The sequence below is a fragment of the Ostrinia furnacalis genome, unplaced genomic scaffold, assembly GCF_004193835.3.
Source record: "Ostrinia furnacalis isolate ACB-3 unplaced genomic scaffold, ASM419383v2 OfSCF1416, whole genome shotgun sequence".
NCBI classification, from domain to species: Eukaryota; Metazoa; Arthropoda; class Insecta; order Lepidoptera; family Crambidae; genus Ostrinia; species Ostrinia furnacalis.
The window spans coordinates 567,723-595,504 of record NW_021131655.1 but is presented as its reverse complement, the minus strand read 5'-3'; the positions used below and the strand labels follow the sequence as shown (position 1 = coordinate 595,504).

The following is a 27,782-nucleotide window of genomic DNA, read 5'->3' as shown; positions in this document are numbered from 1 at the left end:
ATGTAAGGCATTTTTTATCTTAACCGCCTCATCTATTAATAATACATATTATATGCTGTTTGTTTTCCATAAAATAAATAAATAAATAAAACACAAGTTTTGATTCATTCAGATTTCAAAAATTAGGTACAGAGCTATTAAAAACTTAGTTAGTCACTTGTGTCAGAGCGTAGTAAAAGTGAAAATTTTAATTTTAATCTACCGTTCGAGTCGAGTCGTCTTATAAAATATCATACACGAGTAACACATAAGCCATCATGATACTTATTCACAGATGATGTTCGCGCAATTCGGCTGGGAAATCACCAAGAAGTACGTGACGCACGCGCTTCGATGCGCGGCCGACACGCAGGAGGCGCCGCAGCGCTTCGCGGCCGAGGTGGCGGCGGCCGCGCTGCGGGCCCCGCGCTACTGGGCTCGCGAGAGCGCACAGGCTCTGAACCAGGCCGTCGTTGAGATTATTACCACTGGTGAGTAGAAAAAGTGTTTTAATTTGGTCGTACCTATGTAATCTGGCCTGCTTTGCTTAGGGCAACGTTGAGCGAGAAACCCAGTATTTTGAGGTAAGTTGCAATTTCATTATTACCTTCAAGCACTAGCATTGGTTCCCTAAGTGGGGGGCGCGCCCCCCAAGGGAGGCGCAAACACCTTTATAGGGGGGCGCGGGCCATCTGTGTACTTAAGTATAAAAAACCTGCGACCGCTGAGCACATTTGACGCCTGAGCGAGCGTCAAAAAAGTGACATTAGGTACGGACCACTCTGAGTGATATGACACCATGACAGTTCTTTAATAAATGCACTCTTTGAAGGTTGCTACATACATAAACGAGCTGGCCTAATCGGCACAACCGGACTTCAAAATGTACTGTACCATCGGCAACAGTGTTAACTATCCATTGCCTGTCATGTCGTCTCGTTCTATCGCAAAAAAACACCATTTGATGAGAGCGAGAGCAAAAACGGAAATGGATAGTTAACAGTGTGGTCGTGTGTACATGAATATTCGGGAACAAGCACTGCCAATCCGCTTGTATGTAACGGCCATAATAAAGAGGCGCGTGCGACCCGTTGCGCGGCCGACACGCAGGAGGCGCCGCAGCGCTTCGCGGCCGAGGTGGCGGCGGCCGCGCTGCGGGCCCCGCGTTACTGGGCTCGCGAGAGCGCGCAGGCTCTGAACCAGGCGGTCGTTGAGATTATTACCACTGGTGAGTAGAGCCTGGTCCATGAGCACGTAGAATTTTGTCCAATGACCCCAAGCTACCCATCCTTATCGCTCGCGCGTAATTATATTGCTGTCACGACTGTGCGACGCGCGCCCGCAGTGAATGAGCGAGTCGATTCGATAANGGGGGGGGGGGTTTGTATGGTCGAAAGGGGGCGCGTCTCAAATAAGTTAGGGAGCTTCTGCTAGCACATTTGACGCCTGAGCGAGCGACGAAAAAGCGACATTAGGTACGGACTACGTCAAAGGCGAATATGACCAGCATGAGAAGTGTAGGTCCTCTCGAGGAACCTTTTCTCTCTGATAATCCCCAATTGAGAGAGGGTTGTCCTCTTGTCATGGAGACTTTTATGATGAATAAGGAAATATTACATTTATTACAGATGCACGTAACGAAACCTTTTCATATTGTTTACTACTTCTTATTAGACTAACCACGCGTGCTTGCACAAATCACTCTAGCTATAAATTCTTTCACAGGGCTCACAACAGTAATACCAGAGACAATGGAAGACTGGGGCACGGCGCTGGCCACGGGCGTAGAGAAGCTGGACCCGAACCGGAGCGCGGTCGTGCTGCGGGCTCTCATGGGCCTGTGCGCGCCGCCCGCGCACGAGAATGCGCAGCCCGACAGTGACGCATCCTTCCTCGTGTGCGCGCGCCTCTATGCTCTGCAGGTATAGAATTATCGCCTCTATTGCGATTACATTAAGGCAGTGTTTCGCTTGATATTCGCGAGCTCATCGACCTATGAGCGCCGCATGCGTACGCGCTGCCCGACCGCGACGCTACTCCTCGTGTGCGCAGCACAGGCAGTACAGCATTACTACAGGTACAGAATTATCGCTCCTATCACTAGCATATTAAAGGAGTGTTTAGCTCGATATGCCGACATCTGCGCGTTCATAGACAATGATGCATATGCTTCCTACTAGTGTGCGCGCGCCTCTATTCGCTTCAGGTACAGCATAATCGTCCTTATTGCGACTACTTTAAGACAGTGTTTAGATTGATATCCACGCGCTCATAGACCTATGAGCGCCGCATGCGTACGCGCAGCCCGACAGTGACGCATCCTTCCTCGTCTGCGCGCGCCTCTATGCGCTGCAGGTATAGAATGGGGATGTTGCCTGGGTCAAAAAACAAGAGTTTTAATTAGTCCGTCAGTTAACTTATCAAAAAATACTCTACACGTATTTCTCACTTTTTCAAACTAATGAAAATTTAAAGAGATAAAGCGCCCCAAAGTTCATAAGAAGAGGCCCGTGACGTCAACGCTTGCTTAAAAATGCCGCACGTTGTGACGTCGTGCGCAACTTCAACGCACCATAACTATGTAATTATTTGTTAGATTGACAAATAAAAATATACGTGTCCAATATTTTTTGATATTAAACATTACGGACTAAAAAAATTTTTTTAGGCAACTAGCCTATTATCGCCCTTATTGCGACAACATTAAGGCAGTGTTTTGCTTGATATGGCAACACCCACGCGCTTATAGACCGCGCAGCCGAACCGCGACGCCTCCTTTTTCTTGTGCGCGCGCCTCATGCGTTGCAGATACACTATCGCTCCTATTACTAGCACATTAAGGCAGTGTTTTGCTTGATATGCTGACATCTGCGCGTTCATGGACCCACCCGACTGACGCATTATGCTTCCTACTAGTATGCGCGCGCCTTTACGCGCTGCAGGTACAGCATTATCGCCCCTATTGCAACTACTATAAGGCAGTGTTTAGATTGATATCCAAATCCAAGGACCTCCTGCGACCTTCACCAGATCATCGGTTCACCTAGTGGGAGGCCACACCACGTCTTCCGGCCCGTGGTCGCCCTTCGAGAACTTTCCTGCCCCCGCGGCCATCAGCTCTGTCAGCTATGTGCCCCGCCCACTTCATTAAATTCACTCATTTAATTCTGTTTTAGTCATACTCGCCAAACTTTTCTTGAAAGGAATCAACTTTAACAATCATTGACCTTTTCATGTCATTCGCAGGGAGCGTTAGGATCTCTATGCTGGCGAACCGCGCCGCTGTCAGCTGAACTACTCACAAAATTAGAAGCGGCTAACTTCACGCACCACCCGTACCAAAACGTGCGGGAGACTGTTGGAAGGTCAGTAGACGATACTTTTACACCCGTGTTCACAAACGATGCTTGCTTAAGTGAAGCAGTAAATCGAACGCACAGCGTTGAATAGAACTCTGTGATTGGTTCGTGTGTGATCCTGTGCGTTCACCTCATAATAATGTTTGTGAATACGGGCGTTTTTCTCAAAGCTATATCTATAGGGGTTCGCAACACATCTTTGTTCCACAAGTTTATGTTGCCAACTTTTTGATCACTTTGTCGTCACAAACTTTTTAACACACTTTTTTGGTGTCACAAACTATCTATTTGACACTGACTGTACCTAGCACGTCAGAAGTTCATCTAAAGTCTCACTGGCGTATAACGTAACAAAAACACCCTCATCGTTCCACTACCGCATCTAAACTCCGGTCGCCGAGCACATAGAATTTCGTCCTTCGAATTGGACGAAATTCTATCAGCTTGGCGACCGGACTTTACTCAGTTTAGCGCTAACTTAACTTAATTAAAATCTAGTCCATTGCTTTTTGATTACTTATTAATCTGGCTATATCTTTCAGCACACTAATGACAATATTCGACAACGAGTTAGTGTTTCCTGGAGGGGAGTCCGGCCCTTCGCCGCGGCTGCAAGACTTCTTAGACACGGTGCCGCCACGGCTCACTGCGCTGTACGATGAAAACGGCGACATTGGTAAGATATAGCTTTAGTAAAAAAATTAAGATAATCTACTTTATTGTGAAAGGAATAGAGCAGAAAATATTTGTAATTTTCCCAAACTGACACAAACTTAGAATTACGTAACAATATGGTACTAAGTATTAACCCCAACTTATTTTGATGTGAAGCCCGCGCCAATATATTTTGGTAATCTTAAAAATGACAAAAACAGCAGCTACACATTTCTAGTCTCTTTATTCGTCAGGAATTGTATGAAATTGCACATCCACTGGGCCGGGGGAACCAGGCTTTCCCTGCCAGATGGACAGGGCCTACTCACTAAAACCTGGCGGTGTCCTCTAAAGTCTTTGGGATGGAACTGCGAGTTACTTTCCGAGCTAAACGGCCTCGGCATTCTTTTCTAGTCTAGATTCACTAAATATTTTTTTTAAGTTTATTAGTAATTTGTTATTACACAAATTACAATAGTCCCGTTAGTCCCTCGTACTAAGCTAAATATGCTTGTATCACGCACGAGTGAGCTCACCACAATAGTCGAGCGGCGGCGGGGACCGAACCCGCGTTCCCCGGATTATGAGTCGGCCAGTCCGACCCCTTCACTGTTCGGCTATCGTAATTTGATTCAACCTAAGCTTAAATAAGAAGCTACTCACTTTTCCCTTGATTTATCGACCAATAAATTTTAATACCCAATGTCTTCCTCCAGTGGTAAAACTAACGGCGTCAATGGGTGCGGGCGAGAGCGTCCCGCGCGAGGTGCCCGCGGCCGTGCCCGCGCCCGAGCCCGCGCCGCTGCCCGCGCACGCGGCGCCGCTGGCCGTCCACGTGGCGCGCCTGTCGCCCGACCACCCCATCGCTGACGACGCGCCGCAGGTAACTAGCGGATATCTTTGAGACATTTAAAGAGGCCACGCAACTATCTTCAATTGTTTTAACCTCACCGATGCCAGCTATACCTCAAAAGGTCACTGATCCTCGTGACGCCGCTGGCCATTGACATGGCGCGCTACTCGCTCGATGACGCGCCGCAGGTAACTGACTAAAGCCTGGTCCGTGAGCACGTAGAATCCCGTCCAATGACCCCAAGCTACCCATTCCTATCGCTCGCGCGTAATTATGTTGCTGTCGCGACTGTGCGACGGGCGCCCGCAGTGAGTGTGCGAGCGCGACAGCAACATAATTAGTCAAAACAGCGGGAGATCGTTGCATCACTTGGGGAGGCCACGCAACGATCTTCAATTGTTTTCACCCCACCAATGCTAGCTAAAGTACGCTGGCGGCGCCAGAGACGTTCGACACGAATGACGTCAGCCTGGCGACGTGGCGCGCCTTGAGCCGGACAACCCCATCGCCGATGACGCGCCGCAGGCAACAGCAACAACTATACATCGGCTTATAGCAGCGACACATCGTTGCGTCACTTGGAGGACACGCAACGATCTTCAATTGTTTTCACCCCACTAGCTTTAGTAGCTTTAAACTGCGCCGGCGCCGGCGCTGTTGACGTGGCGCGCCTGTCGCCCGATAACCCCATCGCTAATGACGCGCCGCAGGTAACTATCCCAGTTAAAACAGCGGGAGATCGTTGCGTCACTAGGGGAGGCCACACAACGATCTTCAACTATTTTCACCCCACCTAGCTTTAAAGTGCACCGGCGCCGCTAGCCGTCGACAAGGCGCGCCTGTCGCCCGACAACCGCAGCGCTGATGACGCGCCGCAGGTAACTATACAAATATCTCCCAGACGCAACGACGCAGCCTATAGATAGGAGATCGTTGCGTCACTCGGGGAGGTCACGCAACGATCTTCAACTGTTTTCACCCCACCTAGCTTTAAAGTGCGCCGGCGCCGCTAGACGCGCCTTTCGCCTGACAACCACCCTATTGCTTGCGAATAACGCGCCACAGGTAATTAATTTATACCACTTGACAGCGACAGATAGTGTTGAAGTGTCTTCAATTGTTTTTACCCCACCTATGCGCCGGCGCCACCGTTTGACACGAATGACGTCAGCCTCCCACTGCCAGCTGTACTCTTGAGGTCATTGACCTGCCCGCGTACGTGGCGCGCCTGTCGCCAGACGAGGACAACCCTATTGCTGATGACGCGCCGCAAGTAACTATGCTAGTTATAACAGCGGGAGATCATTGCCACGCAATGTTCTTCCACTATTTCACCTCACCAATGCCAGCTTTAAACTGCGCCGGCGCCGCTGGCTGTCGACGAGACAAGCCTATTGCGGATGAGAGCACACAAGCTTCCCCAAGTGATGCAACAAAACACGATCTCCTGCGCTCTTCATCGATTCACTGCCAGCTACCTTCTTATGTGGACGTCGGTCTATTAAGTAGCTAGAACACTACCACGTAGTCTATCAGGCTGTGTTTAAAGTCAACGGCGTCAATGGGTGCGGGCGAGAGCGTCCCGCGCGAGGTGCCCGCGGCCGTGCCCGCGCCCGAGCCCGCGCCGCTGCCCGCGCACGCGGCGCCGCTGGCCGTCCACGTGGCGCGCCTGTCGCCCGACCACCCCATCGCCGATGACGCGCCGCAGGTAACATACAAACATCTCCCATTTATAGGATAGGAGATCGTTGCGTCACTTGAGAAGACCAATTGTTTTGATTTCACCCCAATAAAGCTAGCTTTAAACTGCGCCGGCGCCACTAGCTGTTAACGTGGCGTGCCTTGAGCCTAACAACCTCATCACGGACGACGCGCCGCAGGTAACTATCCCAGTTAAAACAGCGGGAGATCGTTGCGTCACTTGGGAAGACCACGCAACGGTCTTCAATTGTTTTCACTCCACCAATGCTCTAGCTAAAGTACGCTGGCGGCGCCAGAGACGTTCGACACAAATAACGTCAGCCTGGCGACGTGGCGCGCCTTGAGCTGGACAAGCGAATCGCTGACGACGCGCCGCAGGTAACTATCCCAGTTCAAAACAGCGGGAGATCGTTGCGTCACTAGGGGAGGCCACACAACGATCTTCAACTATTTTCACCCCACTAGCTTTAGTAGCTTTAAACTGCGCCGGCGCCGGCGCTGATGACGTGGCTAATACCAGTACCTCTAGTAGGAAAAACTTTCGAGTTCGTTTCGTTGCGTATTCAAAGTGTCATCGAAAAATTTTGTATGAAAAATTAAACAGCGCCCCCTAGGGCGGCTATAATATAGGGGGCGCTGTTTAATTTTTCATTTACTAGAGGTACTGTTGACAGCGGCAGATAGTGAGCGTTGCGTCACCTGGAAGGCCACGCAACGATCTTCCATTGCTATAGGCTTATAGCAGCGACACATCGTTGCGTCACTTGGAGGACACGCAACGATCTTCAATCGTTTTCACCCCACTAGCTTTAGTAGCTTTAAACTGCGCCGGCGCCGGCGCTGTTGACGTGGCGCGCCTGTCGCCCGATAACCCCATCGCTAATGACGCGCCGCAGGTAATTAATGTAATTAAAACAGCGGGAGATCGTTGCATCACTTGGGGAGGCCACGCAACGATCTTCAATTGTTTTCACTCCACCAATGCTCTAGCTAAAGTACGCTGGCGGCGCCAGAGACGTTCGAAACGAATGACGTCAGCCTCCCATTGCCAGCTGTACTCTTGAGGTCATTGACTTGCCCACGCCGCTGCCCACGCACGTGGCGCCGCTAGCCGACGACGTGGCGCGCCTGTCGCCCGACAACCCCATCGCCGATGACGCGCCGCAGGTAACTATAACGTTTGACATTTAATGAATGACTTAAGACAACGCCGTTTAACACGAATGACGTCAGACTCCCACTGCCAGCTGCACTCCTGAGATCATTGACCTGCCCGCGCACGTGGCCCGCTAACAGCAGCGACACATCGTAGCGTCACTTGGAGGACACGCAACGATCTTCAATTGTTTATACCCAACTAGCTTTAGTAGCTTTAAACTGCGCCGGCGCCGGCGCTGTTGACGTGGCGCGCCTGTCGCCTGACAACCCCATCGCTGATGATGCGCCGCAGGGTAACTATACAGAATATCTCCCAGTTATAGGATAGGAGATCGTTGCGTCACTTGGGGAGGCCACGTAACGATCTTAATTGTTTTCACCCCACTAAAGCTAGCTTAAAACTGCGCCGGCGCCTCTAGCCTTCGAAGTGGGGCTCGTCGCCAGACAACCACATTGCTGATGACGCGCCACAGGTACTATACTAATAGTAGTCCCTTTGACACCAGCACACAAACCTCCCCGAGTGAGCTCGTCGCGGTATATGGCAACTTTAACAATATAAACCATCAAACTCAACTCTATCAAACTAAGCTTAGCTAACTAAATAACCTATCCTATCCTATCCTATAGCCGGCGTCTATGGCCGCGAATGTGGCGCTTCACTCCTCTGACAACCCCATTAAGGATGACACGCCGCAGGAAACTGTTACATATTGACACGAATTGGGTATGAAAATGACATTTCCCAAAGGACTCGACAAAGCACGATCTTCCGCTGTCTTCATCCATTAACTGCTTTTTCTTGTAGTCGACAGTCTATAGAATTAGGCGTCCTACCTCCCCAGACAAATTACCATTCGTGACAATTTTAATTTGGCAATCACTTCACCAAGCAACTACATAAAAAAAGCCGGAATTAAACGTTTGTTACTTTGCAGCCTGAATTACTTCAGAGCCTGTAACCATCTTCTAACTCACTTTCTCTCCCAGGCGGCCGAAGGAGGCGGCGAGGCATCTGAAGCCGAGAACGCGCCGCGTGGCGAAAGACTCGACAAACAGCTCGGCGCGCGACTCGACAACGCGCTGCGGTTAGCCGGCGACGCCACCGCGCCCGGGCCCGAGGCCCATGCTGACGCAGTCAACTTGCTCACCACAGGTGGGAATGATACCAGTCGGGCTAGGATGCACGCTGTGATAAAATCTTATCGATGATTTTAGACATCAAAATGTATGGGCGCTATAAACGCTGCTCGCGGGCCGCATCATAGGCCTACAGATGAATCAGCCATAGGACATCCACTGCTGAACATAAGCCTCCTCCAATGTTTCCATGTTGACCGATTGGTATCGGCCTGCGTCCAGCATGTTCCTGCTACCTTTGATACATTGCTACAGATTAAGTGCGTAGTCGTACTCTTCATCCCAAGACGGGTCCGTTAATTATTAATAATTTGTGTTTAAATCCTTAAATTTAATCTCGGTATCAGCATTTTGCAATGTTTCATATCACTCCATCCGATATGTTCCGTGCGTGACATCACCTTTTATTTCAGTGCTACGCGGCTGCACGGGCGTGACGGTCCGCGGCGTGAACGGCAGCGTGCACCCGCAACAGGCTCTAGTGGGCGTGGCCTGCGCCGCCGCCGCCAAGGGCTCGCCGCAGCCGCACGACGAGCTGCCGCGCGCCGCCACCGGCTTCCTGGCCAGCCTGGCGCTCGCCTACCACGACCCGCGAGCCGTGGACGCCGCGCTGGAGCACCTAGCTCGCCTCGCGCAAGGTACCTCCCTCGCTAGCTCCGCATAATCTGCCTACACTACAACTTAATTGAAATACCTAATTTTTTATCGGCTGTCCAAACCGGACTCACATAAATATACACTTGGTGACCTTATTGATTAATTACTGTACGGGCGGGAGGCAGTGGTTGTAAGGCACCGCTCCCGTGCCCGGGAAATGCGGTCAGGAAGGGAACTAACTCCCTAGTGAGCCTAGAGTCCCTATTCCCTAAGACACTAAGTCCCTAGAGCACTAGCCCTGCCTAACAATAAATACTTAGACATATTAAGGTGTGATAGGAAGGAAGCTGCTCGCCCAGGGCAGCAGCGTTAGGACGGCAGGTAGGCGGCGGGGACCCGCTGCCAGCCCGGCAGACTCACCGGACTGATCATAGCGACGGCTAAGTGCCTTTTCACACGTTCCGGTTGCCGGCTATCCGGCGCCGGGTACCCGGTCGTGAATGTATGGGCATGCCGGATTAATTACGCCGGAACATGTGAAAGCTACGTACCATGCCCATACACTTCACCACCGGGTACCCGGCGCCGGATAGCCGGCAACCGGAACGTGCGAAAAGGCACTACGGGTGTCTTGGCCGCAGCGGGGGGAAATGAGACACAACGACGGACGGTTGATATCTGTTTATTGTTATGATTCTATTGCTATTTATACATAAGTTATTTACTGTACACAATGAAACGTATTTGCTAGTGTGCCGTCGGTGTAGAGTGCCGACGGTGCACGCTGAGGGTTCATGGGTCGCCCGGCGGTCGATGCTGACGGTGCAGCAGGATGTACGATCGTGCTCGTACAATTAGTGCCTTTTCACACGTCCCGGTTGCCGGCTAACCGGCGCCGGGTATCCGGTGGTGAAGTGTATGGGCATGGTACGTAGCTTTCACATGTTCCGGCGTAATTAATCCGGCATGCCCATACATTCACGACCGGGTACCCGGCGCCGGTTAGCCGGCAACCGGGACGTGTGAAAAGGCACTTACTGTTAACCTACTACCCAAATACTCGTATGAGTATCTTACTTTATTGGTGACGCTCTGAACGACGAAATTGCGTTCTTTATTACAGCAATCTGCTAAAACCCGTTATATCGCCCGTACACGTATCACATATTCAATAGTACCGAAGCTCACGATCGTTTCACGCAGGTCGCTCGTGGTGGGCGCGGCTGGCGAGCGTGGAGTTCGCGCAGCCGCTGCTGTTCTACGCGCTGCCGTTGCTGTGCGCGCGACCCGAGCGCGCCGTGCTGGCTGAGGAGTTCACGCTGCGGCTCATGAGGGATCCTCGTCTCGAGGTATGTGTACTAGCTAGAGCATTTAGTTATTGACCAATTCGTCAAAATATAGTAAAATAATAAAAATCTTTTGGGCCCTACCAGCGCTTCGAGACAAACATTTGGCAATGACCCCAAGCTACCCATCCTTATCGCTCGCGCGTAAGTATATTACTGTTGCGCTCGCACACTCACTGCAGCCGATAGTCGCGACAACAATATAATTACGCGCGAGCGATAAGGATGGGTAGCTTGGGGTCATTGGACGAAATTGGACGTCACTTACCATCAGGTGATCCGTCTGCTCGTTTGCCTCCTGTGATCCTGTCACATAAAAAAAAATATTCTACGTGCTCGGCGACCGGACTTTAGCATGAAACATGACGGCGATTTCGGTATTTCCAGTCGTCTATTTATTTCTAATACTCATGCAGACATCGCACTCGAGAAAACGGACAGTGTTGGTTGATTTTTAAGTGTTGTCATTAATTCTTTTTTTCTTTTTGTTTTGACGAAATGCCAGAACGCCTTCGGATCTTTTTCTAAACTACACTGCACCATATCTTTATGTCGATTATGAGCAAGCTCCACTGCCTTCTTCACCCTCGCTCTACACCGCGAGAACTTTTCATAATCACCAATGAGGGTTTTCGCGTATGAAAGATCCGCTAGATGGCGGGACGTGGATGTGGGGTCTGACTGCTGCGTGATTGGTGGATTTTGACATATCTGTCAATGTCATGTCAAAAAAAATCAATCACGCAGCATTTGGACCGAATTCAAGAGGATTCCGTGGAGGGTAGTTGAACGGGAAGCATGGTCGATCTGTTTTAATGGTTTCAATTTATTATTTAATGGACTTTAGTGTACAAATTTGGTGTTATTTTGTGTTCTAAAGTGCAGTGAAGTGATAAATTATAAAAAACATTGAAATACTTCGAATTTGAGCGCGCATCGAGTGTCGAGTGGGTTGTCGTATGAACAACCCGCTTTGGACCCGGTGGCGTCTCGAAACCTGCTTACGGGCATACTTAACTCCACGGAATCCATGAAAAATCAATAGAACTGAAACACCCACGTTCTATTGATAACTATGTCAATATTTTTCACTCGACATTGGCAGAAATAAACCTCCCAGAGAGGTTTGGTTGCCACAAAGGGGCTGTGCGCCTACCTCGCCTCGCGGCCCTACAGCCTGGGGCCCAAGCTGGGTGCGTACACGCGGCCGGTAGTAGTTCCTAGCGCCGCCACGAGGGCGCCACCATCGCGCGGCTCATGCGCAACTGCCGCGCCGCGCCGCTGCTGGAGCGACACTGCGGCGTGCTGGGGCTGTGCGCCTACCTCGCCTCGCGGCCCTACAGCCTGGGGCCCAAGCTGGGTGCGTACACGCGGCCGGTAGTAGTTCCTAGCGCTGCCACGTCGCGCGGCTCATGCGGGGCTGTGCGCCTACCTCGCCTCGCGGCCCTACAGCCTGGGGCCCAAGCTGGGTGCGTACACGCGGCCAGTAGTAGTTCCTAGCGCTGCCACGTCGCGCGGCTCATGCGGGGCTGTGCGCCTACCTCGCCTCGCGGCCCTACAGCCTGGGGCCCAAGCTGGGTGCGTACACGCGGCCGGTAGTAGTTCCCAGCGCCGCCACGAGGGCGCCACCATCGCGCGGCTCATGCGCAGCCGACAAGAGCGCCACCATGCCCAATAGTTCTTAGCGCCGATGCTGAGGGCGCCACCGTAGCCAGTAGTTCCTAGCCCCGCCACCAAGGGCGCCACCGTAGCCAGTAGTTCCTAGCGCCGCCGCCGATGTCACCACTGTCAGGAGCTCAGCAGCATATTTATAAGCATAGTAGTCTTTAATCAGCCTTCTAACCTTCATCCTCGCAAACCACGTGGTAGCTTGCCAAGCTAGTGCCACATATAACGCTTCGAATACGTTCAAGAAATCATCAAAAACGCACCAGTTTATAGCTTAAGAGGTCCTGTTAAACTAACCACCTTACTCACGTCTTCAGGCCACTTGCTGGCTCCATCTAGCAACATTTGAAAATTACAAGCATTTTTAGTAAAAAATAAACCAGCGTGAGACGTCGACCTACAAGGTGGACCGACGACATCATAAAGGTAGCAGGGAAGCGCTGGACACAAGCCGCTACCAATCGATCATTGGGGGAGGTCCATGTTCAGCAGTAGACGTCCTATTATTATGAATAGCTGAAATTATGATGATGATGAAACTAGTTCTAGCGTCGCTAACCATTCTTTTCACTCCGCAGGCAACGTGCTAGCCGAACTAGCCCGTCACACGAACGCGCCTGACCCGATCCCGGCGACGATCCGCGCAGCGCTAGCCGATTTCCGACGCACGCACCAGGACGACTGGGCCAAGCACCGCGACCAGCTCACCGAGGCCGAACTAGACTTGCTAGCGGACCTCACTTCGCCGCCATCTTACTGCGCCTAAGCGGCACGCGCCGCGTCAATGCTAGGGCTACGGCGACCGAAGACTTCTGTGCACAACTAGACAGGCTGTCCTGAAAGAATACCTTCTAAAAAGCAGTGGGAAAATAGTTCCCACCATGTTTTAAACCTTATTATGGTCAAGAATTTGTTTTTGTTTACATTTCTAGTTGCATTGACATTGATTTGTGCTTTTGATATTGTATCTATAAATATCAATAGTGAATCAACTTTTATTGCCATACCAGCTTTTTGACAGATTAAATTGTCGTTCTGACGTGATTTTAATTTCATATACCCTATCTAGTTGTACAAAGAAGTCTTTGTGTAGATGATGTTTTTGGATAGTTCTGTTAATATGAGTCTGCAATGTAATAGCAGCGTTATATACCTTCTCATCGCAGTACTGTCGAGCTAAATAAACTTTAGTAGGTAGCTTCTGAAAATTGTAGCGATGTTTACGACAGAGTAATTTTGGTTTGTGCCATTGTGGCAGTAGTTCAGAACTCTGCTCTGTTATCAATACAATAGTTATATTTGCTTAAAAACAAATAGTGTTTATGGGTGAAGCTATAATCGTCTCAATTTGCATTTTTCTCTACATAATTATGCTTATCTAATTACTGTGGCGCACATGTCTGTACGCTTTCGCAGCCGATAGTGTTAACGTAATTAACACTGCAGTACACGCGCCCCTATTTTTACACGAATACACGCGCGGCCTACTCTGGTAAGCCAATTTAAAATCACTGTAAATCAGTTTGTAAGCAATTTATGAATAGAATAATTATGTAAATGATAAAAGTGTTTATTATTGTTATTTTATTATGAAAGTTTCTTTATGTGACTATTTGGGATCAAACATTATAAAGAGATTTAAAAGTTGTAAATTTTTTGGACCAAAATTGCACTCTGAGACCAATGTTAACAAAAAAAAAATTACTGAAAAAATATGATTAGTTTTTTATCTGTCATAGTATTCATGACTTTCTACGGCTTGGTACACGGTGTAAATCCATTTGTTGCAAGTCTTTCATAATTTTTTTGTCGAGTGATTTCGGGCTTTTGAGTAGACCCGCAGTTTTGACTGCCAATTTTAGAAAAGTGCGCAGACTCTATCGACCCAAGCTTTACTGGCTTACTGACAAATTTAGTAAACGAGGCTTTCCTGGAATACCAGCTCTCTGGTGCAAGTTTTCAAAAAGTCATAGCGTAAAATGTTACCCTGGTCTACTATAGTAGTCCGCGCGTGTACTCTAGTGTTAAAACTTATTTCACATTATTTTTCTCTGACACGCATGTTAACTTTATTCGCGTCGCCGTACACTTGTGTATTAGAAAAGCGATGCTATTGCTTAATCATTTAACTGCGGACTCATTTCGGCCCCGGCGTATTGACGCGCGCGCGTCGCTTCGTGACAGGTTATACGTTTCTATAACTACCGTCCGACGGGGACTCAAATTTAAAAAGTTTCTTTATTTTTGTAATGTTTCTTTGTTATGTTGTTGACTTAAATTCTATTTAAGGTTGGGTTCTGAAGTGTTTTCATGTGATTGTTGTAATCAGATATTATTTTAATTAATGTTTTGGTTCAACCATGGCTCACGTCGGATATAAGACGGGTGTTTAATTAAATATGTTTATGTATAAAATAACCATAAATAAAATGAATAATACTAGAAGTGACGTCTATTCAATTATACACTAAATAAAATGTTGAAAATTGTATTTTTTTCTTGGTATGTGACATTAATGAAAGTATACAATTCCAAGTAACAAATATCTGGTAAACTCATTATATGATAATCTAAGGTATTCTGTATACTATTATTATCACTGTATTATCAGCAATGGTCAGTAGAATGTGTATGAAAACAATATGCAGTAAATGTACCTAAATTATCATAAAAATACTAGGTATGTAGTTTGAGGTTTAATTGAAATGTAATAAGTTTGATTTGAATAATTATGTTGACGTTCAATAATGATTTAAACGCACAGTAAATTAATCTGACTAGCGCAGCAATTCATAATGAATAAGTGCTCACGAATCACCAATAGGACTGATTTGGCAGACTGACCAATATCAAAATTGCTTATTTGCTACTATTCAGTTTCTTCTTTTTTCTTCATCTCAATCTAACATGACAATATTTCTATTTTTACAATCAGTAGTGCTCAATTATAATTTAGTTTTCATGCAAGACAAGGTATAATATTTTCTTTTTTACTGTTCTACTCCCTGTGTCACCTGCTTACTTGGGAAACCTCTATCGCCACTAAGACAATTTGAAGAATCAATCATTATTTTTATCTCGTCAGAGGTGGTGGATTGTTACGGGTTTTGTTTCATATCATATACAATTTCATAACACAAATAATTACCATTAGACTGTAATTGAAACTTTTTGACGATAGATATAATTGTGGCAAAGGTATAAGTATATTCATAATGGTCTCACTGTATTGGACACATTAGTTACTCCATTTATGTGTAGTTTTCAAAAGATACAAATGCATAATTGTTTATTTACAAAGTATTTATTTCTCTATTAGATACATTATTTTTGTAATATGATTTAAGTATGTACCTGTGTTATTTTGGATTGTTTTAGTATTGTATCTATATTTCGATATGATTATAGCAATTTAGTTAGGTTACCTATTCTTCAATCATTTTTCTTTGCAGATCTGTTACAAACTAGGTACATCATGTATATATTGTTTAGATTATGGTCTTTTTTTGAATAAATGGATGAGTAACATTATCTTTCGTTTGAATTTTTCATCATTACTTATACTTAATTAACAACATAAAGTCACCAGGGAAATATTTTAATACATTAACAAAGCAAGTAATTTTTGGGCTCTGCCTAAACTTGATGGCCTTGGGCCTATTTTTAGTTGTTAGATGTTTAGTAACTTTCTTTGAATATANAAAAAATTCGATAAAAAATTAAAAAAAAATCTTAAAAATTTTTTGACCTCTTTTTTGTCAACAAAAATAGGTCTAGTTTCATCCATTTTCATATGTACACTTTAACGTGACTCACACTGTATTATATCCATGTATTTAGGGGCATAGCTAGTGCTATATCAAGAGGTTAGAGATTGACCATTACTCATTAGGCAGAGTAAATAAACAACTGCCTATAGCAGGGGTGGCCAACTTGAGTAGACCTAAGATCTACTGTTTACTGACGAAACCCTGGGTGATCTACCACTATACATCTTGAAATCTCTTCATTTAAGATTTCAAGATGTATGTAAGTGGTAGATCAGTTTAGTACTCAATCATGTAGTATTTTTCCTTTGCCACGATTGACTGGACTAATAGTCGCGATCGACCGGTTGGCCACCCCTGGCTTATAGGGTCTGACATAGATACTGCAGAATGCTAGTTTTTAAGCTAGCTAGCTAATAAAAGAATAGATAATACTTGCCACTTAAATAATTTATTTATTATGTAGGTAATCAATTTACATGGTAAGGAAAAATTATCAGTTTACTAAGAAATTCAAATATTTGGATGCGATCAGAATTATGTAATGAGAAATATTATAACTAATATTTACTATCACTTTTGGTTATCTTCGGTCATCAACATCTGCAAAAAAGAGAGGTATAATGAATATATTATTTTGATAAAAACGATAGGCATTGTAATAGAAAAATACTTACTTTTGCCATCACAAGCTACAATTTTAACTTTATCTACTTTGGCAACTTCTTGCACTTCTCTAAACTCCACATCATTCAACATGAATGTCCAGACATTATCACAGAACCTGAAAAGTGAAATGAAACCATTATAAAAGATAGGACTTGTTACAAAAAATAGTAGTCAGTCATAAACATTTATTGCATCATGTTATCCATCAATGCAATACATTATTGTACACATTATATACTTTATTAGCACAAGGGTCTACTAAGTTGTAATATGTACCAAAATACCACATTATATTACCTGTATGTGTTTAATTTTCCTGCTTTGAAGGTTAGCCTCGATTTAACTCTGTTGGACAGTGCCTGGTTTATAGACTTGTCAAATTGCAGCAGCACCTTTACGGCCAAGGCTGGCGTAATCTGGCCATACTGGAATGCAAATCCAAAAATAATTCAAGTTTTCTTGCTAATAAACAAGCCTTCGGAAATATAAACAATACAACTTACCTGTATAAGCTCGTCGAGGCTTTCTTGTAATGTATTACCGATTGTGGTATTTCTATAAAGTTGGTAAGACATTGTTGATTTCTAATAAAGAGAGTATTGTCTAAGAAATTGTACTTTAGTTGTATTGGTTTTCTTTTTGTCTGGTTGTTCGCGTTCTGTGCTGCTTCCTTAGATTATTAAAACCTAAGGCTGCTTCCTTCTTCACTTTTTATTTCTGTCAACGTCAAAGTCAATAATGACAACCACCCTGAAACCAAAGACAATAGAGTTCAACCTAGTGCTGCCACAGCATGTCCCTCTATAAATACGCGTTTCCGCGGGACAAGGTACAACCCATATTAAAAAAGTTCCACTGCCCCCTATGCACTTTTTAATCGAATCTATTAACGACTCCGTCAAAACTCCACCATACAAAAAAGACCTTTCGACCATTTTTCGACTGGTTTGCGATCATAATGTGTACTTTGTCTAGACCCTCTGCACTTTAATTTACCTAGGCTGGGTTTCACCATCTACAAATTTGTACCTTTAATTTTAACATACGTCAAAAGTCTGTCAAACTCCACACAAAAAACACCGGTTAATGGTCATAGTCAGTCAGTCACACACTGTTAAATTAAGGTGGTGCAACTCAGCCTTTCAACAATGTTTTTTTTTGTTTCAACAACCTACACAAATCGAGGGATAGCAACCTTCTTCTTGCCGTCCCATCCCACTTGGTCCCACTTCATAACTCGTCCCACACTCACATGAAAATGGCACAAATCAAGTCGGCCTCGACGAGTATTGTCAAGAACAAAAAAGAAAAAGAAGAAGAAATGTGAATCATCAGTATAGTTCCAAAATACTGAACTGTCCTATCCATGACATTGACAGCGGGGCGCCACCGTCAATACCGGATCGCTGGTTCCGATTTTTGCCATGTTGGAAACCATAGAGTTATTAACCCAGGAGTGGAACTGACAGGCAATCCCCTCTAGCAATGTGAGTGGACCAGTGGTTCACTCAGTTTATAAAAACTAGTTGCAGCGCCACCAATGACATATTCCAAATGTCACTATTGATGAGTAACGTGCTGAGACAAAAATGGTGAATTGCAGTGTATTTTATTGTAAAAAGAGATCTGAAACTTCAAATCTTGAAAAGGACAATATTACCTTCCATCAGTAAATATTATTTTATTTATTTTACATTAATTAATACACTAAATTTGCAAAAAACTAAATTTCAAGAAGTTTTGCCACTGGAAAGCACAAATTCCTAATTTTGTAATATTTTTAAGAATAGTGTAATTACGAATATATTCGAAATTCTATGTTAAAAATTTGATACTGCCTACCTATTGGCAGGAAGTAAGTATTTGGAAAAGAAAGTTTTTTTTTATTTGGTCAATATACTAATTAATTAATGTAAATAAATCCTATGTCAAAACGTTTGTATTAATACAATAAAATAATGTTCGTCGAATCTGCCTATTTCATCATTACATAGTACGGTCAGTGTTTGGTAACCCAAAAGTGTACATTTTTATTTCAATACGCTGGCCACCCAGCGGAAATTTTAGTGTGGTACAGCACAATATGAAATATCGATATCGACATCGACTTGGTGATTGTATTGTTAGAAAAATGTAAGAGTCGCACTTCTCCTGTAAATAATTTTACGTATAAACCGAACAAAAGAAAATTGAAACAGAGTTCCATACCATCTTTTAAAGTTGAATTTCGACGTTGAGCTACCCTTCTCAACGTCGAAATTCAATATTGAATATTGAAAGAGAATTAATACTCCAAATACCACCTCCTGTTCATCCTCTAAGATCCGGTTTACACTAAGGCAGAGCGGAGCAGAAAAGTTTTTAAATAACCAATCAGAGCCCCGATTACGGTAACTTTTATAACGTCTACAATCCAGACGCGTTTCTGATTCTGCGATACGATTGGTCAAAACAGCTGACGTACGCTGTTGAACGACCAATCGTATCGCAGAATCGAGAAGCGTGTCTGGATTGTTGACGTTAAAAATTACCGTAATCGGGGCTCTGATTCCCTTATTTGCTCATCGCCACTGCTCCGCTCCCATGAAGCTAAAGATAAAAATGGAGGCCAGACTTGGAACAAAAACTTGAGTCAAATACCTACTTATCTCTATCTCGCTCTCTGTGGGCCGACCTCTCTTTTTAGTGTGGACTGTAGTATTGCTATCTCCTGATTTAAATCTCCTAGTAAATTCTTCGAAATAGCTAATTCACAAACCAAATCAGAAGTTAAACATATAAATAATTAAATATTTCTTTTTGATATCCCATAACTCTAGGGTATTAATACGACCACATAATAGGATCGAATGGCATAGTTAATATTTTTCAATTCATTATTTCTTTTTCATTTTTCATGCAAATTCATTCGCCAAGAATACGACTATTATGTAAAACACCGTTACATTTCTTTTAAATTATGAATAATACAAACGAAGAATAAACCTCACGACATGTTGACTTAAAAATCGTCTTTATCTCCTACAAAATAAAAGCGCATGTTGCATTGGAACGGTTACACTTACTGTACTGTGGTCTGTACTAGTGTAATTATTTAAACGTCGCAATTATAAAAACCAGTCATAGCGGTGACAGTTTAAGAACTAAAAATGATGATATCTTCGAAAATATGCATTTTGGGACACATGATTCTTGGACATTATAAATTATTTTTATGTACAGAATAAACCCTTAAAGTAATGGGATATCAAAAGGTTACACGCTGTATAAATATTAGGTACCTATTTCATGGGTAGTAGGGTAATGGTGGTAGGGTTAATACTGGGACGTTTTAAATTGCTTTTTAAAAGCCCTACTTGCATAAATAAATGGCTTGTTAGTTTTTTTTTTCATGTAACTCATAAACTTCACAATTCGTATTGGTGCTAAGGAAGAAATGCCAAACTTCTGCGTATTTTCCTGTAAATAGAGATCTGAAACATTGAATCTTCCTTATGATAATAAATTAATTCATATTATTTATAACAAAAACCATAGACTATGAACCATAGAGCAATGATTCTCATCGACAAAAATATCGATAGTGTCCCAGCGCCATCAGCTGTTACACAAATGTCATTACCTCGTCCCCTCAGGAAATGGCGAAATTTTTTGTATGGAAATAAACGCGCGCTGCTACTCCTGGGTTAATAACTCTATGTTGGAAACCATATAGTTGAACGATGGTAGCGCCCCCCTGTCATTGAGTTTGGTGGGACAGTTCAGCGTGGGTCATCTATAACGTAGCATCCCTAGTATTTGTTGTTGTCAAACTTGTCAATTTCTGTGTGTCAAGTGTCAAATGTCATTGTCTGCTTGCTTGGCTGCTTGCTTGCTTTTTTGTTGTTGTAGTAGCTTGTTTATAGTTTTTATTTTACAAAAACTATAACACAAAATATCGTTGTATGCTGAAGATTTTGGTACAAAACTTCCAAGAAACAAATGTTTTCTTCTGTGTGATATTAATAATTACGCATCCTTTGTTTGTAGGATTTTATTGCTTAAGTTTTAAATTCTTATAAAAATGCAGAGGTGCACTTTGTGTAATGAATACTATGTGGGAGCTGAACATGAAGTCACTGGAAAGCATGTAAAGAATAAAGCTCTTTACGAATATTCACTTTACCGGTAATGTTTTTGATCTATTTTGTAAATCTTTCATCTACTTAGGTTGATAACTCTTATTTTTTTAGAGTTTAACGAGTTAGTGACTATAAAAAAACAGCAGCTTTAATTTTTAATAGAAGAATTACTAACGTGACTCAGTTTAATCGTGAATCCATCTTGTAATATTTTAAAACTAATATCGTTCTTACAGAAAAGTGTTGAGTGGTAATAAGAGAGGGATAGCATTTAAATGCAATGTCAGCTCATCAGTCATGACTGTTACTGATTCCGAAGCAAAAAGTATTCAGATATCTGTGAGTATCATTTTATAGAACATTGTTATGTTTTTCTGCTATATTTAATAGGCACGGTTTCCACTGGAATCTGATTTAATGTCATTCACGGGCCGAAGCCAAGTGAGCAACAATTTGTTGTGGCTTATTGGGTTAGTTCGCTCTGAAGGAATTTGCGAACTATCCTACAAGTGTTCAAAACGGTATGTATACCGAACTGTGGAAACTGCTGATTTCTGTCCTATTTTTTGTGTCACTGTTTATCTGTGTATGAAAATTATTTAATATTGATAGATAAAATATGGACCTATCCACACTAGTTAGTGTCAGTAACGACACAGTACTTTCAGTTCAGTGTCAGATCCATCACCGGCAATCATGAAGCTTCATGTACTGAATACTGACATGTGTGAATTTAACCACTGACTNCACTGACGCTGAAGTACTGAAATGGAACTGAAGCAAACATAGTAACAGAACTGTGGTTTCACAGATATTTGTGAATACCTTTAACCATTGCGTTTCAAAATTGTCTACATAACATTATCATTCTTATCCTCAGGCAAAACCAAACGAAGAGGTGAAATTTTATTTTCATTTATCTAATGAAAACAGCAATGGCTGCGTATTTATCAACTTCATTCAAGTTCCTGCAAATAACTTGAACTTCACAATGAATGATCATAATCTAGGGTATGGCTGTGCTCCGACTTGCGTAACACCAGGTAAGGTCATTTAAGCTGATCTTTCTGTTATTTTGATACTTCAAAATGAAAATATATTCGCCATTTGGACAGACTACAGATAAAAAAATAAACTTATTAATTTAAGTTATATTGTTTCTATATTATTTAGGTTTGATTACTTCAATTTTTTTTTGTTGTTGATAATAAAATTATTATTAAAGATGCTATAAAAAAATCATACATTTAAATAATTTATATTTTTTACAGAATCAAAACTAAGGCAAGAGATCTACGTCAAATTTAAATCTCCTCATATAGGAGAATACAACATGCCTATTATGGTCTCATGTTATATTGATACCCCAAATGATGAAGTTTTCTTCATGAGGGAAATGGTAAGGTCATATTTTATTATACAGGGTGGAAACAATAAGCGACCTTAGTTATTTCTAAACTATACAAAATTTCGAAAAACTGGTTACCGATCCTGAAAGTGCTTCACGAGCTCTTTCAAACAGTACCAATAACTGTTATTGGTACTGTTATCGGTAACCTGTGTTAAAGAATAAACTAGAACTATCTGAAAATTCAATGGTTCCAGTTAATTCCTAGATTGTTAAAAAATAGCAACTGTTTAAAATTAATTTAATAATTTGTTTGGTCATCATCACTTTTTGATATAAGTAAAAATTGTGCATAGCGAAGTTTGTGTAATATCTGATTGTCTTGTTTTAACTGTTTTATTGGAATTGTAATTGCAAAGTAAGTATGCGTAAGCTAGATTACCTATACAAACAATTATAAAAAGTGATATTTGTGACAGTCAAAATTTCGAAATCGCTTCACGAATCGAAGTAATTACAAATACAATTAAAAGAAAGAACCAGCCAAGTGCGTGTCGTGTCACGCGCAGAAAAAAAATGAAAGGGTTTATTTTATAGCCCTTGTAGTTTTATTTTTTTAAATGTTTTTTATCAATGCAAGGTCAAACGTTAAAACAAGCAATTATTAAGAATTTTTCTGGTACATAACTGATTGACTAACTGAAAAAAGTTCATAGCATGGAAAGATTTTTCCGGAGTTTTCAAGTTAATAGTCCAGCTTATAGAGAGGGGAACCCCTACTTAAACAAAAAATATTAAAGGCCCTATTGAACGATACTCCAAACGATGGAGTACACGATAAAAAAAAACACCCCACGTTACAAGTAGGGGGTCAGCTACCCTAAAAATATTTTCCATAATTTTATTTTCCCACTTTGTCGGCGTGATTGATATACTTACAGTTACATACCTCCACAAAATTACAATTCTCTAGTCTTCAAGCAAAACCTAAAATTCGTATTTCATGAAGGCATTTTAAATCTCTGAGTCAATGCCTTGAAATTGTTGCTAAAAAAAACATTTGTCTATGTTTGATCACGATAAATCATATCTAGTTTTAAGCAAAGGTAAATACCCTAAAACTATTTTGATACAACTGCGAGTAAGTACCTACATACAGAGATACTAGGCGCAGACCACCGATTTAATGTGCGCACTTCCATACATGCCCATACTGATTAACTGCCTGACTAAACTATCGGCCGACGAAAAATCGATGGTCTACGCCTAGGCTTACACTAAACTTATCGAGAAACCTTTAAAGAAAATAATAATATTGTTTTGAAAACTCATGATCACTAATTTAGCGTTAACATTATCGATTCTAGTGGGATTTCTAACGACTATGTAACGACTCCATTAATCGGTGACTAGCTGTGCCCGCGACTTCGTGCGCGTGAAAATCGTTTAAATTTTTTTCCCTGTTTTTTCAACATCTTTTATTGATGGCACGTAAAGCTATAGACTTCCTCGATAACCTTACCAACAAAAAACAGAAATTTTGAAATCGTATCAGTAACCTAGTTTCTGAGATAACGGGTCAACCAAACAAACAAACTCTTCATCTTTATTATATCAGTGATTCTGAATAGTAATAGATTCCAATAATATAAAAATAGGTACTGGTGAGCTTATCTCTATAAAGAGCCCACAGTGACTATAGGGTTGTTAACAAAATGTTATCATAATCCTTAATAACAAAACATACAAATCATTAAATAGCTTTTCGACTTTCTATTTGTGGCACGTCGTAGTATCCGGTGTATCCGTATCCGTCCATTTTAATGAGAACTACCCAACTAGGTAGGTACTTCCAGCAGGGAAAGTCCCGCTCAAACCTGGCATTAACCGCCTACCGTGTTGTCAGACGTTCATACGAATTCAATAATTTCATTCAATCAGTTGGATTTGCATCGAAATCATAAAACAGTGAGCAAGTTCAGTTTATGTGATATAATGGACTATAAGTTATTTTTAATACTTAAAGATCGATAGTAATTTCTTTGAGGTATGTATTCAATATCAATTTAATATTATTTCGATATTTTGATATTCACAAAAACTTTAATTCCAATACATGTGTCAACTAGGAAATGTTTGCCTATAATCCCAGAGTCATTAAACTTTTCAGTGCACAATTCAAACCTAAATTCAAGTATTTTTAGTAAGTGCAAAAAAATCTTGTGTTAAATACTGTCAATGACGTATCAAAATCCACGCGAGCAAAGTTGCGAGCATACGTTTCAGCCAAATGACGTCCACTGTTGGACAAAGGTCTCCCCAAGGATTCTGTCGTCCTGCGCCGCTCGCATTCAGGCACCTCCCGCGAGCTTCACCAGATCGTCGGTCCACCTAGTGGGAGGCCTGCCCACACTACGTCTTCCGGCCCGTGGTCGTCTTTTCTGCCCCAGTGGCTATCAGCTCTGCGAGCTATGTGCCCGGCCCACTGCCACTTGATTTTAGCAATACTGCGGGCTATGTCCTGCAGATCTCCTCATTTCCGATTCGATCACGCAGGGAAACTCCGAGCATAGCACGCTCCATCGCCCTTTGGGTGACCTTGAGTTTTCGTATAGGATCGCGAGCGAAGTCGCGAGCATAATCTAGTGTTATAGGTTTTACAAGCAACAATAATCTGATATAGCGATTTATAAACAATGAACATATTGTTTAATTTCTAGAAACAATTTATCATGCATGTTTAATATGTAACGAGGTAGGTATGCTAACCGTCATATTTAAAGTCTAATTTAGTTTATAGTTCTAGGCATGTAGTGTGATCTAGGTATTAGTAAAATAACCACTGTATTTTTTTATTCTCAGACTGTATACGTAGAAGTGAACAACATCGTACATGAAACTATTAACAGCCCCTACTCAAATAAAGCAGTCATGGCGGAAACTCTAATTAGAACCACTAAATCGCAGTAAGTATTTATAATTCATCATCATCATCGTCATCTCAGCCATAGGACGTCCACTGCTGAACATAGGCCTCCCCCAATGCTTTCCTTGTTGCCCGGTTGGTAGCGTCCTGCGGCATTTGTAATTGCTTATTTTTTTGTGTAAAATTATTTATGTATTTTGTCTGGATTCTAGTTTAATATTTTTGAAGAAAGAAAGTTAGTATTAGTACCTTAAACTTATATTATGACCTGAAAGCTTTCAAGAGGAGAGCATATCTTCACCTTAAAGGCCGGCAACGCACCTGTAACGCCCCTAGGTCTGCGGGTGTCTATGGGCGACGGTAATCACTTACCATCAGGTGATCCGTCTGCTCGTTTGCCACCTGTCACATAAAAATATATATATATGATAATTTTATTACAGCAACAACGAAAACCAAGACGAGTTTCGCATCCCCAAGAATTATAAGACAATATACGCACATGGACTCAAAGTAAAACCAGATTCCGCTGAAAATATCAAGTCATTGGCGGAGGACATAAGGTATGGAAATGTGGCGGTATACCACGTTTTAATATATTTTATTTATTTATTTATGTATAAGATTCTATTTATGTAGTCTATCTACAGTCTACACTAATATTATGAAGAGGAAAACTTTGTTTGTTTGTTTGGTTGTAATGAATAGCCTCAAAAACTACTAGACCGTTTTTAAAAATTCTTTCACCATTCGAAAGCTACATTATCCACGAGTAACATAGGCTAAATTTTATTTTGGAAAAAATAGGGTTCAGGGATCCACGCGCGCGAAGCCGCGGGCGGAAAGCTAGTTTTACATACGTGTGTTCAGTGTAGACTCACACAGCGATACGCTTTAAGCCCGGAGAAGTGTTTTGAATAACCAATCAGATTTCCTGGTTTACTGAATAATGAAATCTGATTGACTATTCTCCACTCCGCTCCATCTTGATGGAAAACGAGCCTTACAGGTCCGTTTTTTTTAATTCAATTTTACTGAGCTTGCTAATACATCTACAGCTTTAGATTTTATTTCTAGATCTAGCAAAAAAAACTTAGTGTTGAAGGGATTGTTATCAAGACAACTGTAAGAATATAAACTTAATTTTCTGCTTAGCCTAGGCGCAGACCATCGATTTTTCGTCGGCCGATAGTTTAGTCGGGCAGTTGATCAGTATGGGCATGTATGGAAGTGCGCACATTACGCCGATTCGATTTGGCCGATTCTTCATACAATTTAAAATCGGGTACAACTATCGCCCAACTAAAAATCGGTGGTCTGCACATAGTCTTAGACCAATTACTAACTAAACTATGTGTTTTCAGGAATATCTTCAGAACCGGAATCACCCAAGATAATTACATAAGATTCTTTCACCATCTACTGTGGTATGAAGAGACAATCGTCAGGATTAACCTTAAGGTTTCTAATTTTCTTTCCCATTAAAAAAGTATTAATAATTAGGTACAGTTAGCGTCAAATACACTCGGCATCAAATAAAACGCACCTCCCGCGACAAGCACTTAATTATCAAACGTATGCATCCCGACATTGGTACCATTTGAAAGCCTAGTTCTAAACATCATTTCAATAAAGGAAAGGTTTTTACCCCAAAAATGTATATTTAGAAGGATCCAGAGACACTTCTTAAAAAATAGACAGTTACGCTTCAGCCAACTTTTATGGCTATAAAACTGTTAAATTGGGATTAATTGCTATCCATCTGTTAAAAAGGACACGTAAGATCATTATTTGGTTTTATAACCACAAAAATTGGTCCACTTGGTCCCATAGGTGAGCCCCAAGTGAGGCCTTTTTTCAAGTCACATTTATGGTACCTGCTATGTGTTTTTCTTTAACTTTATTTATTGGGCTTTCAAATAACACCAATATTGTTGGGGCACCATGATTGTGTCCGAAGAAAATTTTTAAAGTTCGCGTCGCGGAGGGTGCGATTTATTTGATGTTGAGTGTAGTTCGTGACACTCAAAGTGGCCAAAAAGTTGACAACACAACCTTCTCCTAATTTGTAACAGAGACATGCTGAGAACTTTTTGGCTACTTTGGATGACACGAACTATTTGACGCTGACTGTACCTACCTAACACACTGTGCATGTCTCTTTGTTCGCAATTCAATTTGTAGAAGCATACTATCTATGCTATTAATAAACACAAACATCCACTCCCACGGATGTTTGTTACTCATTTAGTCCCACTTTGTTATCAAAAATCTTATTTACAAGTTGAAGCTTGACGTAGGAAAATCGACCTTAAAATGATATAATTAAAGTTCCTTTTTCCAGAAGTACAACATGACTGGAGTGACTTTGGAAAGGGTTGGCGGCGACGCTTTGAAGTTGCTTGTGCCGGGGCTGGCAGAAAAACGTCCGTCTTTGCTGTTAGGTATGTTTTACCCGGCGAACTTTGTACCGCCCTCTTCGTCGCAGACTACCCG

General features: G+C 42.7%; 3 protein-coding genes across 3 annotated transcripts in view; 2 read left to right on the top strand and 1 right to left on the bottom strand.

Annotated features, from left to right (window-relative positions):
* LOC114352692 (proteasome activator complex subunit 4) overlaps window positions 1-15,986 on the top strand; it is a 41,458-nt gene extending 25,472 nt beyond the window's left edge. The window contains 14 exon segments of the mRNA XM_028304365.1: window positions 275-470; window positions 1,705-1,901; window positions 3,226-3,344; window positions 3,881-4,014; window positions 4,709-4,875; window positions 4,953-5,033; window positions 5,430-5,555; window positions 6,374-6,553; window positions 8,695-8,860; window positions 9,258-9,482; window positions 10,645-10,815; window positions 11,977-12,147; window positions 13,034-13,889; window positions 14,480-15,986. Of these exon segments, the coding sequence (XP_028160166.1) occupies window positions 275-470; window positions 1,705-1,901; window positions 3,226-3,344; window positions 3,881-4,014; window positions 4,709-4,875; window positions 4,953-5,033; window positions 5,430-5,555; window positions 6,374-6,553; window positions 8,695-8,860; window positions 9,258-9,482; window positions 10,645-10,815; window positions 11,977-12,147; window positions 13,034-13,221 (2,121 nt within the window). The 3' untranslated portion in view covers window positions 13,222-13,889; window positions 14,480-15,986.
* A 665-nt stretch (window positions 15,987-16,651) lies between these two features.
* On the bottom strand, window positions 16,652-17,576 carry TfIIA-S (general transcription factor IIA subunit 2). The gene is made up of 4 exons (XM_028304358.1): window positions 17,395-17,576; window positions 17,189-17,316; window positions 16,900-17,006; window positions 16,652-16,825 (listed from the first exon to the last, which is right to left on the bottom strand). The coding sequence occupies exons 1-4, from the start codon at window positions 17,464-17,466 to the stop codon at window positions 16,806-16,808; spliced, it is 327 nt and encodes a 108-aa protein (XP_028160159.1). The 5' UTR covers window positions 17,467-17,576; the 3' UTR covers window positions 16,652-16,805.
* A 3,169-nt stretch (window positions 17,577-20,745) lies between these two features.
* LOC114352691 (putative helicase mov-10-B.2) overlaps window positions 20,746-27,782 on the top strand; it is a 31,620-nt gene continuing 24,583 nt past the window's right edge. Inside the window, exons 1-8 of the mRNA XM_028304364.1 lie at window positions 20,746-21,058; window positions 21,249-21,351; window positions 21,893-22,055; window positions 22,284-22,411; window positions 25,223-25,326; window positions 25,730-25,849; window positions 26,651-26,747; window positions 27,631-27,730. Coding sequence (XP_028160165.1) covers window positions 20,955-21,058; window positions 21,249-21,351; window positions 21,893-22,055; window positions 22,284-22,411; window positions 25,223-25,326; window positions 25,730-25,849; window positions 26,651-26,747; window positions 27,631-27,730 — 919 coding nt within the window. The 5' untranslated portion in view covers window positions 20,746-20,954. The remainder of the gene's footprint in view (window positions 21,059-21,248; window positions 21,352-21,892; window positions 22,056-22,283; window positions 22,412-25,222; window positions 25,327-25,729; window positions 25,850-26,650; window positions 26,748-27,630; window positions 27,731-27,782) is intronic.